The following is an 18,710-nucleotide window of genomic DNA, read 5'->3' on the forward strand; positions in this document are numbered from 1 at the left end:
TATTTGGGCATCGACATGCTCATGCCACTACCTAGACCTTATCTTGGAGGATTGGTAGAAAACACCTGAGACCTAGTTCTTCAAAGTTGCTGTTGCGATGAGGCTTAAAAAGTCGTGTTATAATTTCTCAACCACAAGCAATTAATTGCTATATTCAGGAATCACCAGCCTACGAATGAATTGCTAGAGCTCTTGAAGCTAGGTTAAACACATTTTGGCACAAACTTTATAATGATGGAGCAGTTGTTGAAGTAGCAGGGGCTTGTAACCAAAATGTTATTCAGTAGAGAGCCTGCAAAATGGATATTAGAGCCATGCTTGAGTAACACCCTTGCCAAATTCACCGAGTTAAAGATGATTTGTAATAATCTTGCATTTTGAAAGAGAGTATCTAATGCGGTGGAAGCGATGAAGCCAATCTGGTTTGCAATCCTTAGGCTAGTTGTGAAAGGGCCAAGCATGGAAAGTGCTTATATGGCTTGGTGGGCTATTGAGAGCAATGTTTGAAGAGGAAGATGCAAGGCCCGATGAAGGTGGTTATAGTTTGACTCGAGGAACCCTATTGCAAAAGATGGTGAAAAAATGATGGAATCAAGCTCACAACTCTCTGCACTATGTTGCCCATATATTAGATACGTAATGGTGGGAATATATGTATAGATTATGCAATCATGGCATGATCTTGAACGTTTCTTTGAGGATAGGATAGAGTATCTACCGTTAAGGAACTCTGCACTTTTTGAAATAGAGAAGGATTGTTTGCCTACCCAAGAATCAAAGAATTAGCCAAAGATATGCCAACATGGAGATGGTGGGAAGAGTTTGGAGCATCTATGACTCATTTGCAAGCCTTGGCCATGAAAATATTATCACAACCTTGTAGCAACTCCTCTAGTGAATGAAACTGGAGTAACTACAAGTTTGTACATTTCATCACAAGGAATCGCTTGACATCAGAGATATCAAAGAAGCTGGCATACCTCTATGCAAATGGTAGAGTGCTAGACGATGTAAAAGGAGTGTGTAGTGATGGTGATGTGCCAAAGTGGGTACTCACAGATCTTCCAGGTCCCTTGCATGATGCTGCTATACTTACACATCTTGAACCAAATTCTAGCGACTCGAAAGTAGAGGTGCCGTCGTGATGTACATGAGTGTGTTTGATTAATGTTGTAATTCAGGAAAAAATGCAAATGAAATATTGCAATTCATACTTCTTTTTATCATCTATTCAAATTAAATTTTGCAATTCTTCTAAAATGCAATTCATTTAAAATGCTATTCATTTAAAATGGAATTCTTCTAAATCATTGTTTAATGATTCAGTTGATCTAAGGTGCAATTCATTTAACATGCACATCATGACGTTACAAATAGCAGGTGGTGGAGCATTGTGTTCTAGCTGTTGATGGACTTATAAATCTTTCCCAGCACACTTTACTCAGGGAGCTTCTACCTCATGAAAGTGTATGTGATAGATTTATAATTTCATGAAAGGCTAATTTGCAGATTCTCAAACAATTTGTAAAACAAAATCAGCGTGTATTTTTAAAGTGTAGGTTAAGTAACCATGCCGATTTACATTAACCAACATTTTACCAAACATGGCAATAGCTTGTCACCATATTATATAAGTTCGAAGTATACATAGTTAGCCACATAGAATTTGGCCAAAGTATACATTGTTATCCAAATTCAATATGAGCAAAGTACAGGGAGTGCTCATTTTAATAAAGTTTAGGTAAATTGGATGTGCCCAAAAAAATACAAGGGATGCCCATTTTGCAAAAATTACTTTTACGTAGGATGTGGCCAAGTATCAAAAGTAATCCCATATGAATTTAAAGTACAAAAAAAGTTATGCCACAAAGTAGAGTCGATTTGGTGGTCCACAAGAATAGTTGCATTGGCGGCAATTGTTCAACAAAACAGTGAACAAGCCACATAGCAACACCATCAGTACAAGGGTAGCCAAGATGGAGAGCAAGATCACCAACATGCTTGCAAGATGGGTGAGTGTCTGAAGAATATCGATTTGTAAAAACTCAATGATTAAATTCACTCAACATTTAAGAATATCGTAACATTTAAAATACAGCACTCAAAACTGTTGAAATAGATAGTAACTTGCAAATACAAAATACAGCATGGGAACATATTATAATTTCTTGCATCATCTCCAAAATCCATTAACAAATTTGATATATGTCATTACAATATATGTCATTCAACTTCTATGGGAATTACAATCTTCACAACCGAGGATCCAGTGAATGCTCCGATGCCAATAACTTCATACAATTGATGGGCCTGAGGAGCATTGTAGGTTGGAATGCACTCCTAACCTTTAAAGTATTTACTAGGCATGCCAGGTTTCACCGATGGTGACATGAGAGCATATAGTAACCGGTCTTGATCATCGTATTAAAATGGTCTTGGCATATAGGACATAAAGGTTCATCATCCACATAAGTAATATGCACTAGAATGTTAGAGGGTTTTCTATAGGTCGGTGTGCACATATCTCTATTCGTCGACTGCTCTCAAATGAGTAGATCGTAAATCTACAATTATCATCCCGTATCATCTCATAATAATCCAATTGTATTATTATTTCCAGGTTATGGGGTTGCAATTATAATTTCTCAAATATAGGGGTTACAATTATAATTTCTAATTTAATATACATACCTAAATTAAGAGTCAATTAAAGTGTTTCTTCTTTCTTTGTTTTAGGTTTTCCTTTGGGGCCATTACATTTGAGGTATAGTTCTCATTGATATTTTTATGTCCCAGCCCATGCATATATAAGTAAGCTTTAAGGGGTTTCTCTTGGTATAACAAATCCGTTGGTTGACACCTATCTCCAGAGGTCATCTTTTTCTAAGGTAATCCCTTTTCAAGTCGATAATAGTTTGTAGTCATGGGTGTATAGCCTAAGGTATTCTTTCCTACCATAATGGGCTCTAATCTACCTCTCTATACTTATTATTGTCTTATATGAGGGGAGGAGTGTGTGTGTGCATGCGCGTGCATGTGTGTGTGTGTGTGTGTGTGTGTGTGTGTTTGTGTTTGTGTGTGTGTGTGTGTGTGTGTGTGTGTGTGTGTGTGTGTGTGTGTGTGTGTGTGTGTGTGTGTGTGTGTGTGTGTGTGTGTGTGTGTGTGTGTGTGTGTGTGTGTGTAAGAGAGAGCGAGAGAGAGAGAGAGAGAGAGAGAGAGAGAGAGAGAGAGAGATGCATGCTTAAGTAACTTGAGTAAGAAATATTTGAATCTATTGAGAAAGGTCCTTCTTACATTAAATAATTGCAATAGGTAGTTATGATTTTATAGGCTCAAATGTGCAAGTGGTAGACCAACCCCATAAATAATGATAACATAAATCATGGTTCATGGACAAAGCATCATGAGGAGAAGAGTAGATTGGGGACTCATGATTGAGACGACCACAAACATTAGTGGAGGCTGGGGCAATGAAGCAGTGGGGTGATTAAAGGTATAGTATCAAAATTTAGGGGGGAGGTGGAATTATACTATGTGAGTGGATACATATGGCAAAAAATCTTAGGAAACATATTTACTATATATACATGATAAATTTTGATGAATGTATTTATAGTTTTATTATTTATAAAGTTAAAAGGCTTATAGAAATTGTTTTCAAGATTTTAATTTCAAACCTTGTCGGATATTCGATAGTTTTATTTTTAGAGAAGCATATAAACTATCATGTGTGTATAGAATGTGCACTTATTAATGAAACTAGCATGGGAAAAAAATCCATGGCCCCAATTCTCATGAAATAGCAAAGAAACTAACAATCCCATAGACAACATAATAGCATATATGGCACCTGCAAGCTCCATTTTACCAAATGTCTACCTTGGAAATTTTGACACACTAAATGGTTGTGAAACAACAAAATATTGATAATCCAAGAAATAGAGATAGCATAATAGCATATATGTCACCCACAATGTCCTTTAGAGTTATTCACACCCGTATTCACAAAAAAAGGAAAAGGAGTCATCCTCAACCACAAAGACTAAAAAAATATAGCCACTTTTATTGATAATAAAATACATGTTATTATAGGTACACATGATGACAACATCTATATAGTATGTCACATCATGACTACATCTAATATTATCAATGACAAATCATATAAATATACATGCAATATACTTTCAGTATTACAATCATCTGCTAGCATAACCATGGTTATTTTCTTGACCTTGGAATTCATTGATTATGTACATGATCATGCCATCACATGATCATCCTTATCTTTGGTGAACACGTTTCCTAGCCTAAATACAATTTATGCACCTTTAAAAGAAACAACCACTTGTATCCTCCATAGACATTCATAAATGCAAAAATAAATATTTGTCTGTCAAAGCTCCGTTGTCACAAATTCATGAACCTTTGACACCCAAGGGCTTACCTTATAAACATGTAACAGATAAAGTTTGTCAACACGAGCATTTTGTTCAATTGTGGTGCTTACCTTCCAATATACATAGACCCAAGGGACTAGGGGATCAAAGAAATTTTTATCCAATGTAACCTTAATTCATGTGAATGTCCAAGGCTAGGGGACCTTTGATAAATCCAAACATGAATATCTATCGAAGGTCAGTAAAAAATTAATATTCCAATTATGTAAATGTGAAAATTAAAAATAGTGGTATTTCTAATGTCTGCTTGTTGCACCATGATAAATGGGTTTTAAAAGACTAACCACCCTAAGAAATGAAACATAATCCTACCATATGAACCATTTTATTGTAATCTTAATGAAATAATAGGATGGTAGGAAACCTTCACATGGGCAGCTCATGGATGATTTTTTCCTATTAGTTTCATTAAGAAGCATAACTTTTATATTTGTGTTGAAAGTTTGTATGCGCTAATAAAGGCTTGAAAAATTTACCAAGATTTGACACTCTGATGATAAAAATTTTAAAGTTTAGCCAGGATATAGAACTTTTTCTTTAAAATTGAAAAGAAAAAATGTAAATTTGTAATATGTTATACAAATATTGTGAAAGTAAAGAAACTAGCTCAATAAACTTTCGCCAAGATTTTATATTAATATATAACTATAGCTTCAATAAAAACATCCCGACACGGGATATTATGAAATATTATAATGTAGTGCATAGTTATCCTCTATGGGAGGCATTAATATTTAGTCAGAAATACATCACAGAGGGTTCTTGAGAAAGAGTCATCTTTTAAGATAACGACTTCTAAGACAATGCTGTTTATCATGCACCAATAAAAATTAAAGCCCCTTATACACTAGGGTACAATCACCTTTGGAGATATCTTTACCAAATTGTACTAATCTGACTAGTGAATTAATAGATTTCATTTTCTCAAACATATCCATCACGTAAGAGAAGTCTAGAGATTCATTTGTTCTCCATACACGATGCTCTGATTGAGATACTCACCATAATGCTTTTCTCTCGCAAACTAGAAGTGATAAAACTTTTATTAAAGGCAAATAGTGCAAGTTTTTTCTAAATAATGATATTACAAAGTAGCACCAAGTCATATGTAATTAAAACATTTTTTATAAGCAAGCACTCTATTACCAGTTACATTTTTTGAAACAAATTGTGATAGCATAGGCATGAGGATGGTTATGCATCACTATCAATTTTGGACTTTGAAGCAGGATAGTTTGCTTGCATATACTAAAGGTTAGAACCACCTCCGTATTGCTATCATAAAGCTTGAATAGACTTAATACGTTGAAAAGATAGTTACAAATGGACGAAGTGAGTGGCATCAAATTGCATATGTAAAATGGCCCAAAAATGAGATGGAAATTTATTTAGGTGTAGGGGTTCACTCCAAAAGATAGGATATGGTAGTACACTCTTTTGCACATCTAACATTGGAAAAAGGTGTACTGAATGATTGTGTCACGCTTGCATTTGTTCATGGATGTGTACATATATAGGTGTTAGTGTACATGTTCATGTGTGGTATCACATGCATACAGACAGCCGCACACATGCATGTGCAACTATGCAAGCACTCGTGTATGCTGGTCGAGCAAATTTATCAGACCTATGTATTAATGCCACTATACTTAACTTCAATGATTGACTGGAGAAAATTCATTAGATCTATGTATTAATGCCGCTATACTTAACTTCAATGATTGATTGGTTGTATCCATTATTGGGATTAGCTAACAAACAAAAGAAGTGGAAGGAAGAGGCATTAAGCATGCATCCCCCCCACACGTAGTACGTGTGGGTGTGAAAACACACACACACAGTGCACTTAATGCCCCTTCCTTTCCCTTCTTTTATTTCTTGGCTAATCCTAGTAAAGGATACAACCAATCAATCATTGAAGTTAAATCATCCATGAATACAATGATCCAACAAATTTGCTAATTCAGAAAGAAAATATCCTAGATTACTTGCTTTGATATGTTGATTCATGGTGTACATTCCTCATCTAGGCATCTTGATAAGGAGAAAGCTCATGGCTCAGGACCATGTTCCAAAGGTGAAGTGTTTCATAGTGGCAATAATGATGGGGGAGGCATGCTTTAGGCACAAGCCTTTTCCTCTATAAAGATCCAAAAGTTAAGAAAGGGGCCTACAAGTATTGGGGTAGGGAACAAAGGGGGTTAAAAACATTAGGGCCTTGGATGATTGTGAAAAGGACATGAAACAAAAGGCCTCAACTACCATAGTGATGCATTTGAGCTCCATGTGGAAGAAAAGGGGAGGATGGGGGCCAGGTTGGATCCCACATGTGGTGGAGGCAACATGTTTTTTTTCAAAACAAATAAAGGCAAGGAAAAAGGGTTCTTATTAGCAAGAAAGGGAAAAAGCTTTACGTTCACATAAGAGAAAATAAGAGCAGGGGAAAAAATACAGTTTTTGATTAGGGAAAGGAGGAAAGGGTTTAAAGGGGGGGGGAAGCTTTACAAAAAAAAGAAAATAATTGGGGCAGGAAGGATGACGTGGCAAATGGGGATTGCGCGGGTAGCCTAGATTCTCGTGGAGAGCGGATACGTAGAAAGGAGGTGGGGATACGGATACGGGGAGGTAGGTGGGGCCTAGACGATGAGCAGGGTGACGTGGGACGGTGGTGGGGGTGGGGCCCGCGACGTAGTTGGATTCGGTCGTGTCGATGAGAATTCAAGTTATGGGTTAATCAAGAATCTTAATCTGTATTAATCCATCTAAAACCATCTCATCCAAAGCTTTTCTCTCAGCGGCCAACCTCACAAGTTCTGCTTCAGCTCTCTCTCTCTCTCTCTCTCTCTCTCTCTCTCTCTGCGCGCTTGTCTCTGTCTCCTCCCAGATTCTCTAGCTCTTATCGCCGTCTCATATTTCTCCTGCTCACAGACAACCATCCCCCTTCCTCCTTTCCTTATTGTTGCCGCCCCTCCCCTATCGCCCAACTTGCAATCGTGCTTTCCAGCACTGCCTTCCCTAAGAATATCGTTTTACCTTGTCTTCACCAGCTGCTTCTCCAACCCCCTTTGCGAATCTGCATCTCAAACCCCCCCCCCCCATTCTCTTTTGGCTTTCCGGCCGCACCTCTCGCTCATCGTTGGTGCGTAATTATCACCCCTTTGCCCCGCCAGATCGCATGCTGCAATTTCCCTGCAGCCCATTAAATTTTCCGTTGCTCCTGATGCTTGCCTCGCTTCCGCCGGCTTGTGATGTTCTCCCGATTGCCAGTGTTGTGGATAAAAGGCTTCCATACCCAACCTATGTAGGTTGTTCTTCTCGGCCTGGAAACAGGCACGGGCTGCATGAGGATCATAGGTGATGGGTGTCAGGTTGCAAAGCCGCTCACTCCGCATGCGGTCGGATGGCATTGAAGTTATGTTCATAGGTTGGATTTGTAATTTCTATCCTTTGACGGCTGTAAAAGGCTGTACTTTAGTAATCGCAGTAGTCCCCTTAAGTCGTGGCTCACCGTCACATGATAAGGTCTCAGCTCGATCGACAGCAGCACATAAGCTTCAACTACCATCTGAATGTCGAGGGCAGACTTTGACCGGAAGCGTGCTAAAGATCTGGGCGCATTTCGGGTGTAGCATGGACTCTGGTGAACTTGTGCAGGCGAAAACAGAAAGGGATTCTGGAGCAGGTGGTAGTCCGGAAAGGAATTTGCCTTTACAGCTAGTCCAGTATCCAACGGAAGAAAGGAGCATGCCGGGCTACCAGCAGCACATGAGCGGGGGGTCCCTAGCGCAAGCGATGGCAGCGATGGGGGGTGGGGGAGGAATAGGGGAGTCACAGGTGGGAGTATCACTAGCGATGGCGCATGGGGGAGGAGGAGGAGGAGGAGGTCTGGGTACGTTGGGGGTGGCTACGAGCGGTACGAGCGGGCAGCAGGACTCGCTAGCAGGCCCGTCGTCGGAGGGGGGAGGGCAGATGGTGGCGAAGAAGCCTCCTCCGAAGCGATCATCGACGAAGGACAGGCACACGAAGGTGGACGGGAGGGGAAGGAGGATCCGGATGCCGGCGACGTGCGCGGCGCGGATATTTCAGCTGACGAGGGAGCTGGGGCATAAGTCGGACGGGGAGACGGTGGAGTGGCTGCTACGGCATGCGGAGGCGGCGGTGATAGCGGCGACGGGGAGGGGGACGGTGCCGGCGGCGTTTCAGACGAGCGGAGGGTCACAAAGATCGACGTCGGCGAGCATGAGTGCGGGGGTGCAGCGGGCGGGGGGGGGATCGTTTCATGGGAGTCTGGGGCTGGCGGCGATGGGGCAACGGGAGGCGGCGGAGCAGGGAGAGAGGGTGGCGGCGATGGCGGAGCAAGCCAGAAAATACGAATGGGAGGAGCACCAGAGACGTATGGGGCTGGCGCTGGCCGCCGGACAGCCGGAGGAGGCGGCGTCGATGCTTGCCGGATTCCACCACGAAAGCCTTCTGAGCGGCGGGGCAGCGACGGAACTCGGCGGTGGTGACCATAAACGCCTCCGCTCCGCCTCCTCCTCCGGCGGAACTCATCCCCTCAAGGACGAACCTCGCCGAGGTTCTCTTCTTCCCGCCGCCGCCATGTGGGCGGTCGCCGCCCCCCCCGCCGGCCTCCCCAGCAGCGCCGCCGCTGTTCCCTCCGCCTTCTGGATGCTCCCCGTCACCACCCCCGGCTCCGCTTCGACTCCCGGCGGCGTCGTCGCCACTCCCTCCGAACAAATCTGGACCTTCCCTCCCCCCGCCCCTGGCGGCGCTACTGTCTACCGCATGGCCGCTGCTCCTCCTCCTGGCGCTTCTATTCACCTGGGCGGCGCTGCCGGCGCAGGAGCCTCCTCCGCCGGAGTTTCCGTCGCTGCCTCCTCCTCCACCACCACCATGGTCCCCCTCGGCGGCCTCACCTTCATGCCCACCCTCAACCTCTCCGGCGGAATGGCTTTGGACTTCCAGGGCAGCCAATATGCGCAGTATGGCCACATGCTCGATCATCCGCCACAGATGCAGCTTCACCCCTCCGCCAGCTCCCACCACCACCACCACCCGCCCCAGCGCCCCGGCCAGGCCGGCGACAGCGACGATGATCCCACCAGCTCGCAATGACTCTCAAAATGTAAGGTTTTAGCATCTGAGAGTACTTCTGCACGATGTTCTTCCGAGTTTGCTTTCTTTCATCGATCACCACAGTTGGCGGACCAAGATCCTCTCTCTTAAGGCTACCCTGAGTTATTTGAGATCCGTTCTTACAGCAGCAACCAGCTAGGATGATCATCGTGGGCTTGCCGTCCCTTTTGCAGCAATGGCCACTATACTTAGCAGTGAGCACCAGCGTGGATTTGTCATTCCTTTTGCAGCAACAGTCATTGATCTGATCGGTATCATCAATATCGGCAAGTGATCCTTTTCTGCAGAAACAACCTGATGTCATCCACTCTGCCGTCTCCTGTTTCTTGTCGTCGGGTATCTCTCCTTGCAGATCCGGATTTAATTATTTGTTGGCCCAAATTAGGGTTGATATTGCTTATCTTACAGGTTATTGTGGTCGAGGCGAGACTTATTCTTTCGGTAATAAGAACTTGTCACGTGTCTGAAGAAAAGGTCTTCTGATCTCAGAGTCATTGTGTGTTCCAATTTCTCATAGAGGGATGTCGTCAGTTTTGGTCTTAGACTAATGACGTCCGATTGAGCTCTGTATACGTTGTACATGAATTTTCAAGAACTCTTTTTGTTTCGAATTTTTAATAGCTTCGCTTAATTGCTAAGGTATAATGTGCTGTGTACACGGATTTTTTATTCAGTTGCAAATTTCATGTTGGAATACACAGTACACCGTTGCCGATCAGCATATATTCACATTGTGTTGTACATGTTTGGTTCTCCTTGAAATACTTTTTGGAGTGTGCACTCGAGAAATTTTAACAGTTGTTCCAGCTACATTTCTTGAGAGTTTGTTGTCTAGTCTGTGTGTCTCCGGGTTTGTGGGAAGGAAGTTCAAGGAACGGTATTCATGTAGACTGATGATCTACAGGATTAGGGCTAATAGATTTGTTTGGCGGCCGTTTTCATGGACAGCTACTACTCCAAAGACTCGGTATGATCATATCCATATGCAAGGCGAGAAGCAGCAAAACTGCAGTAGAATTAGACTGGTGGTGACTATTCCGTGAAGCCTGAGAAAACGTAATTTTCTTAAGTGTAATTCCAAGTTGGAACTTGAACCGTTGGACCTTCGAACTTCAAAGTCCCAAACAAATTCACGATCCAATATCGGAGGAGCAGATTTGTCGTGTAAAATTCCGAGAAGGTCATCATTGAAGGCAGCTTCTAGAAATGTACTGTAGGGCGTAGGTCGGTGAATTTGGCGAAACGATAATTATTGGGGTGCCCGAGTCAGGTCGGGCTCAGGGCTGACGATTATTGAGCGTGTTTCGTTAGCGTCACCCAAAAAGCCGGCTATCGTGCCGTATGTTCGTAACTCGTTGATCGTAGCACGTACAGTGATAAACTACACGAATGAAGATGGACATTGGATCATTCGATTCTACCTTAACGTGGTAACTACTTAGACAATAAGGACAGAACCGTAGGTAATATATTAGGGCTGATTTCGATTTGCCTTACTGTCTCCACAGGGTAGCTGACGGACCTATGACCTGGTCATCCTTGGTGGGTGACAGGTCTCACTTTCTTGGGAGTGCGGGCCCATGGACTAGAATTTTAGCAAGACCCCTAAGAAAATCAATATAGTTATTGCTCCAAAAAGTCCTATATAATCCTTTCTCTACACTTGACATACTTTTTCATTGGTGAATGGGGAAAAAAACCCAAATGAACTATGCACATATAGTCATTGACTCTTGAGCTAAAATGTCCCATTCTTTGATGGAAAAAAGCAACCCAATGACAAGTTATTTCTTCTAATTTAGTCTATAGTTAGTCATCCCTTTATCTTTGCACGTTGCCCCCACACATGTAAACTATGCACATATAGTCATTGCGCTTATTAGTCCCATTCTTTGATGGAAAAAAGCAACCCAATGACAAGTTATTTCTCCTAATTTAGTCTCTAGTCGTTCCTTTATCTTTGCACGTTGCCCCCACACATTCTCCCTTTATCTGGACTCTACCTTCTATGAGGTAGTACTATGGTAGGGAATTAGATCCTCCTTCATGAATTTCCATGTGTAAGTTTTTTTTATAATTATGGCTAAAAGCATGATTTCTTTTGTGAAAAAGCTCAATGCTTTCTTAGTGTCTTTTGTGGAGAATACAACAAGTCCATCTTTAGCTTTTTGGTTTATGATCAAATGCTCAAAATATTTTGCAGTATACTTGGAGATAACGCCCACACACTCATGCGCAAAAAAATCCTTTATTGATCACTTTTTTAAAAAGGTTTTTATTAAAAAAAATCAATTAAATAAATTGGACTCACCATTTTAAATCAGATGATTTAAATCCCTTGGAAATCCTTAACACTATTGGATTGATTATAATTTCTTTACAAAGATGCATCCTCCATAGATTGGAGAAAAGTTAGCGATATCTAGACATAGGACAATCCTTCAACAATCATTCTCCCAATGGGTGCAAAAATATATAAGCTACAATTCTACGATAATCTATGCAGCCAAGCCTTGTTGCTTTTAGTATATCTTACATGTCACTCATACTTTGTAAACACCAAATGTCTTACTAATTCTTCTATTAACACTAGTTTGGAATAAGGGAAAAAAAAAGTCCTAGGACACTTTTATATCCTAAACTTAGCCACTTTCTAGACTTAATCAAAGGAAATTATAAGGTATTTTAGGGCTTTGATGATTTTTCATAATAGCTTATGCTCCTGAAAAAAACTTGGAATTATTATCAGTTGGAGCTTGCACTTATTACTTTGAGTTCTACTTAAAGCTTTAAGGTCGGTCTAACACTGGAACAATCTATTTTTTGATCTTTTAGATAAGATGGCCATACTTCTTAATTAGAATGAGTTTTTTTAGAGTTTATAAGTCCTTGAGTCTAAGGATAACTATTTATTTAAAAAAGACATTATGGTTGAGTCAAATCAATCCTTGTAGGTAGAGATCAAGGTGGTTGTAAGAGTTCTACACCATACAATCTTTAATGGCATGCCATTTGTGGCTAATATCTGTAGTAATATGTAAATATGTTTTTTTATTAAATGTGACTTACAATGCGAACCACTAGGCTAACCACTCTCGTTAATTGCTGAATAAGTCTTGCCAATATTACTTTTTAACAAACTTTTTTCACTCTTATGTCTTTGATATACTTATCAAGACTTTGTAAAAAATGCTAGCTCGTTGAAATCATTTTTAAAAAAAGCATGCTAGTCAAAGTTTCAAATTTGAGTACTATCTTGGTAAAAAAAATTGGGTTACCATAGATTTGTGAACATTTTGTAATCACATGCAATGGTTGTTTGTGCTCCTTCAATTTTTTAAAATAGTCCTTTGTGAATCGTTAAAAAACACATCTACATCAAGTTTGGATTTGTTTCAAATTCATCAAAACGACACTTTTATGTCCCATTATGCTACCAAACTAGTGTTAAGTATACTAATGGATCAACTTTGTTTTGCCTTTTTTGCTCTTTTATGGATACTTGTGTGCTCTTTCTTGAGTCTTTCTTATATAGGTGACAATGGGCCCTTTGGGTATGAGCATTCTCTTTGTTGTTTCTCTTTATTATTTTGACCCTAAATGTTTTCTAAAGATGGGTTACTTTAGTAGACTTATGATAAGATCTCAATGGTTGAACCTATGATTTGAAAGGGTAATTAATGAAGAGAATTGATGCTCGAATTGTTAGTTTGATAAAATAGAAAGCATTAATGTTGAGGAGGAATGTTTAGTTTCTATCCTAAATCATATGATGAGCTGAATTAATGTTTGTACATGATTATTAAAATTTCATGATGTATGATGTATGCTAAATACTGATGATGATGTTATATGTTGGCACTTAAATGGAATTATTTTGCTTTCATTAAAGAACCTAGAATTTATGTTCTTGAATTGGAAAATTTATCTTAGTACCTATAATATGATACTTTTTAGAGGCCTCAATTTGAGTAAGATTCATGTAAGTGTAATCTTGATTTGCCATAAACCTATCAAGAAGACTTTTCTTCAACTTGGATACCAATTTCTCCTTTCCTTTGACCTCATATCCCTGTGATTGCCACATATAAATCTCTTGCTCTAAATCCCCATGAAGAAAATATATCTTCATACCTAATTGTTGAAGGTGCAAGTCTTCTACAACCACACGACTGAAAATAGTTTTGATGGAAGTCATTTTAACAACGGGAGAGACTTATATTTCATCAAAGTCTATACCTTTCTTTAGTGCAATTCCCTTTACAGCAAGCCTTGCCTTGTGCCTCCTTTTTCCTCCATCTTCCTGTAAACCCATTTATTCTGCAAATCTTATTTTCCCATAGGTAAGTGAACCAAATCCCAAGTCTGGTTTTGTATAGCAAAGAGCCCATTTTGACCTCTTTCATGTCTCGCTCCCATTCCTTTTTGGATTCTACCTACATTGCTTCTTCATATTTTTTTGCTTCACCAGAATCAGTCACAATAGAATATAATTGCAAAGAAGGAGAAAATCGCTCAAGTGGTCTACATACCCTTGTAGACCTTTTGAGTGCACCTGTGGGAATTTGAGGTTCTTGCTACTGTAACAAATTCTCGTTAATTTCTACAACGTCCTTTGGAATTTCCTGTGATTTCATCAAGAGTTGTGTACTCTGTGTTTGCATTTTCTTTCTTCCTTTTTTGCAAGTGATCTTTATAGCTAACAGTCTCATTGAATACAACATCTATGCTCCTAAGGATTTTGTTACTTTCATAATCCAATAGACCATAACCAAACTCACTACCGTCATATCCAATAAAGATGCACTGCTTGGACTTTGGCTCAACTAGCTTTGTTCTCAATTCCTTATCAACATGGAAAAATGAACCTGCAAAAAAGAATAGTTAACCTTTTTACCTGTCCATGAATGCCACCATCCAAGGAACTTAAAGGCGATCTGTTTATCAAATAAATAGCTATATTCAATGCTTCATTCCAAAGCTTGCATGTAGTTTCATGCTCTCTTGCATTCTCCATTATTGTTCTATTCATCCTCTCTGACATAGGATTTTCTTATGGTGTTATTGGAGTTGTCTTCTCTCTATGAATTCAATTGTATGAATAGTAACTATCAAATTCTTTGTTGTAGTATTTGCCTCTGTTATCCGATCTGAGACCCTTCAACTTCTTTCTTGCCTCATTCTCAGCCAAATCTTTCCATTTCTTAAAAGCTCAAAGACATCAGATTTTCTTTGAATGCATTAAACCCAAGTTGATCACAACAACACAAAGCAACTATAGACGCGCTTGGTAGATGTGCAAAATAGCGGGCGCGTCTATAGGCATTGCTTGAGTAGAGGAATTACGGGCGCGTCTAAAAGCACGTCTAATAACTCATCTATTTGCGCATGTATTAACACGTTTATTTGCGCGTTTAAACTAAGAAAATACGGGCCCGTCTAACATTGCGTTTATCAGCACGTCTATTTGCACATGTATTAACATGTCTAAACTGAGAAAATATTGGCCCGTCTAACATGGCGTTTATCAGCGCGTCTATCTGCGCATGTATTAGCGCGTTTATTTGCGCGTTTACACTAGGAATTAGACGCGTATTTAGACGCATATATAGATGCAAACCAGAGAATACAGAAAGTGAGATTTTGGTGTACATCATTGCTTTCCAAAGATTTCCCATGATTACCAAAGCACATAATTTTAACAAAAACATCAATGCTTTTTTGCAAGACCACATATACAAGAATTAAGTGAGGTGAGGAGAATGAGACAATATGTAAAATAGTTTTGCCAATATCAATGATGGGCTACGGTTCAATATCATCCTCAATGAGATCAACCCTTGCCAAACTATTTACTTCAAAATCCAAACAAGTGTTTAGATCTACAAATACATTCAACCCACTACTACTTGTGCTCACAACAACACAAAGCAACTATAGACGCGCTTGGTAGACGCGCAAAATAGCGGGCGCGTCTATAGGCGTTGCTCTAGTAGAGAAATTACAGGCACGTCTATAGGCACGGCTAAACGCTCGTCTATTTATGCATAAATCACCGCGTTTATTTGCGCGTTAAATCTGAGAAAATACGGGTCCGTCTAACATCCCGTTTATTAGAGCGTCTATTTGCGCGTGTATTTGCGCGTTTATTTGCGCGTTTACACTGAGACTCAGACGCGCATTTAGACACGTAAATAGACGCGCTCCAGAGAATACAGAAAGTGAGATTTTGGTGTACATCATTGCTTTCCAAACATTGCCCATGATTACCAAAGCACATAATTTTTTGCAAGCCCACATATACAAGAATTAAGGAAAATGAGGAGAATGAGACAATATGTAAAATAGTTTTGCCAATATCAATTGTGGGGCTACGGTTCAATCTCATCCTCAATGAGATCAACCCTTGCCAAACTATCTACTTCAAAATCCAAACAAGTGTTTAGATCTACAAATACATTCAACCCACTACTACTTGTGCCACTCATGTGCTCATCGACATCAAGATCTCCAATGGTAGGCTCGTCCTCACGGGTAATGCCGGCCTCTATATCTATATCTCCTATCTCATGATCATCCTCCTCTCTTGTATCACGGTCATCATCACGTCCATGGCCATGATCATCCTCCATACGCTCCATATTAGTAAATGTACTATACATCACTTTGGAACGTGGCATAATAGGTATGACATGCCACCACCTATTATTATCCACCATTGGTTGATAGACAACCTAATTCAAACACAAATACAATCATGTTACTTTTCTTGCATCAAATATTTAAAAGCGAGTATTTTTATGTGTGTGCACAGTACCTGTTCACATTGTTGCGGTAGTATTAGTGTGTCCTTCCTACTTTGCCAAAACTTTGTGGAGTCAATAGTTACAAAGCCACTTGCATGGCGTTTGATTGTTGCATTAGGGCCTCTTTCCACCACGTCCTTAAACCACTTTACATCCAAAACATACACAAAGAAGCATCGAAAGTCAAGCATAATGATATTTTGGATTATGCCACAATAATCATCCATGGCTCCATTGGCTCCCTCAAAGCTAGCAATGACGCCGCAATCTTGTGTGTTTCTCTTATCATCAATCCGTTGTGTTCGAAAATGCTTGCCCTCACACCATATAGCATTGAACATAGTGCACTACACCAAGAAAAAATCAATTAAATAAGCAATCTAAATTATAAAAACCTCCTAACTTATGCATAACATTCTATATACCGACCTTGCTCATGCATCCCCTAGCATACTCCCATTCTTCCATTGTGATATGCATCCCCTCGTCTTTCTCTGCTTTCTTCATTTCATCAAGTAGCCAATCCACATGAATATCCTTTGGAAGTGCTCTTAGACGCTGAGGGTATGGCACACGAGATCCGTGGTGTGTACGAAAGAGGGCCCTTTCTTCTTGTCTTCTTGCCTTTGCATCCTCGTATCTTGTCACCCATCTTTTCATCACATCACTATTAAGCACGCAAAAGAGGTTGATACTATTATGCAACTCCGTGTCTATTACTTTGTTGCGTCCTTTTCCCTGAGGCACAATAGAGGTCATCCTTAGGTCTTCATCATCTCTCCATAGTCGTGGGAGAGAGCTATCCACATCAACAAGAAACTCAGAAATATATACAAGTGACTCTTGTACCAACCAACCCTCGGCCATGCTACCTTCGGGTCTTGCATTTTGTCTCACGAAGCCCTTCAAGGTCTTCATGAAGCGCTCGAGGAAGAACAACCATCGTGCATGTATAGTACTGCATATAGCAATCTCATCCACCAAATGTACTATGAGATGTAGTTGGCTTGTGAGAAAAGAACGTGGAAATGTCTCCTCCACTAAACAAACCGCCTCCACTGACATAACTCAAGCATTCACAACAAGACAAAGCACCTATAGACGCGCGCACAGACGCGTTTCATGAACTAAATAAAAAACTTACGGGCGCCTCTATTTGCGCGTCTATTTGCGCATCAGGAGACCCGCATCTAATTGCACGTCTATATATCAGACTTACGCGTGTATAGACACACTCATACACGCGTAAATAGATGCGCATATAAACGCTTTGATAGACGCACGTATAGACGCAAGTCGAACAGACAGACGCGAATATAAACGCGTTTTTAAACGCACTGATAGACGCGCCTTTTTTTTAAAAAAAAATTTTACAGAATACTGTGTATGTTGTGTATGCTATATAGTTACAAGAATCCCATATCCACATTCTGTAATTCAATTCTTACAGCCAACCGCATTTTAATTACAATTCCAAATAAAATATTACAACTCCAAAATGCAATAAAATTGAAAGCTCAAAAAGTGCTTGTATATACATATAGCATGAAGCTAAGCCACGTCATGTGGCTCCAAGTACAAAAAATAAGGAAGCTAAGCCATGTCATGTGGCTTCAAGTACAAAAAATAAGAGGAGTCTATATACAAGAGGCACGAAGCCAAGCCAATGGCTTTAAGTACAAAAAAGAATAGTAGCACTACTTCTACGACTAATCCTCGCTGCCTTCCACGCTCCCTTCTGCGCTCCCTTCTGCATCTCCTTCCTCGTCTTCCTCGTCGTCTTGTGCAGGGGCGGCCTGTAAACAAGGGACAACATATATCAATGTATGAAAAATCAAATCTTTACTTATAATTTTGGCATTATTTAATTACTTTCAAATACCTGGGGGGCTTGTCCAGTAGCTCGGGTATACTGCTCCTCAGTAATCAACCCGTCATCATAGAAGTGCCTCCATGTATCTCCTCTGCGATGGTGGTGGTGGTAGGCTGTCTCCACTGGAGTAGGGTATCTGCCCACGATCTCAAGCTGCATGACCGCGATACACTTTGTGGAGGGATTAGTACAAAGAAACAACCAACCTCCTAATAAACTACATAAGCAATATAATTTGAGATCGATACTTACAAATTGGGCCTCCCATGATTCAACACCCCCTGCTCCAAAATGCGCGCTCCCATACTCCTCCATCTGGATCCTCCATGCCTCCACATGCTGCAGACTGGGCTCCTCCCTCGCTGACTTCATTGCCTTCTTCCACTCACGCTTCTGAGCGGTGTGGGGCGGGCCCCTTGGAGGTTGACCTGCCTC

At 40.6% G+C, this 18,710-nt stretch overlaps 1 protein-coding gene across 3 annotated transcripts; it reads left to right on the plus strand.

Annotated features, from left to right (window-relative positions):
• The first annotated feature begins 7,310 nt into the window (after window positions 1–7,310).
• LOC147903713 (uncharacterized) lies at window positions 7,311–10,220 on the plus strand. 3 transcript variants are annotated; one of them, XM_087400754.1, is made up of 2 exons: window positions 7,311–9,585; window positions 9,722–10,220. In XM_087400754.1, the coding sequence occupies exon 1, from the start codon at window positions 7,818–7,820 to the stop codon at window positions 9,573–9,575; it is 1,758 nt and encodes a 585-aa protein (XP_087256880.1). In that variant the 5' UTR covers window positions 7,311–7,817; the 3' UTR covers window positions 9,576–9,585; window positions 9,722–10,220. The 3 variants fall into 3 exon arrangements, with proteins under 3 accessions (XP_087256880.1, XP_087256889.1, XP_087256898.1); XM_087400763.1 differs by having other exon boundaries at window positions 9,725–10,220; XM_087400772.1 differs by having other exon boundaries at window positions 9,770–10,220.
• The last annotated feature ends 8,490 nt before the right edge of the window (window positions 10,221–18,710 follow it).

The sequence above is a fragment of the Dipteris shenzhenensis genome, chromosome 3 (genome assembly GCF_047967505.1).
Source record: "Dipteris shenzhenensis isolate YYH24624 ecotype China chromosome 3, Dip_SZ_1.0, whole genome shotgun sequence".
Taxonomy (NCBI): Eukaryota; Viridiplantae; Streptophyta; class Polypodiopsida; order Gleicheniales; family Dipteridaceae; genus Dipteris; species Dipteris shenzhenensis.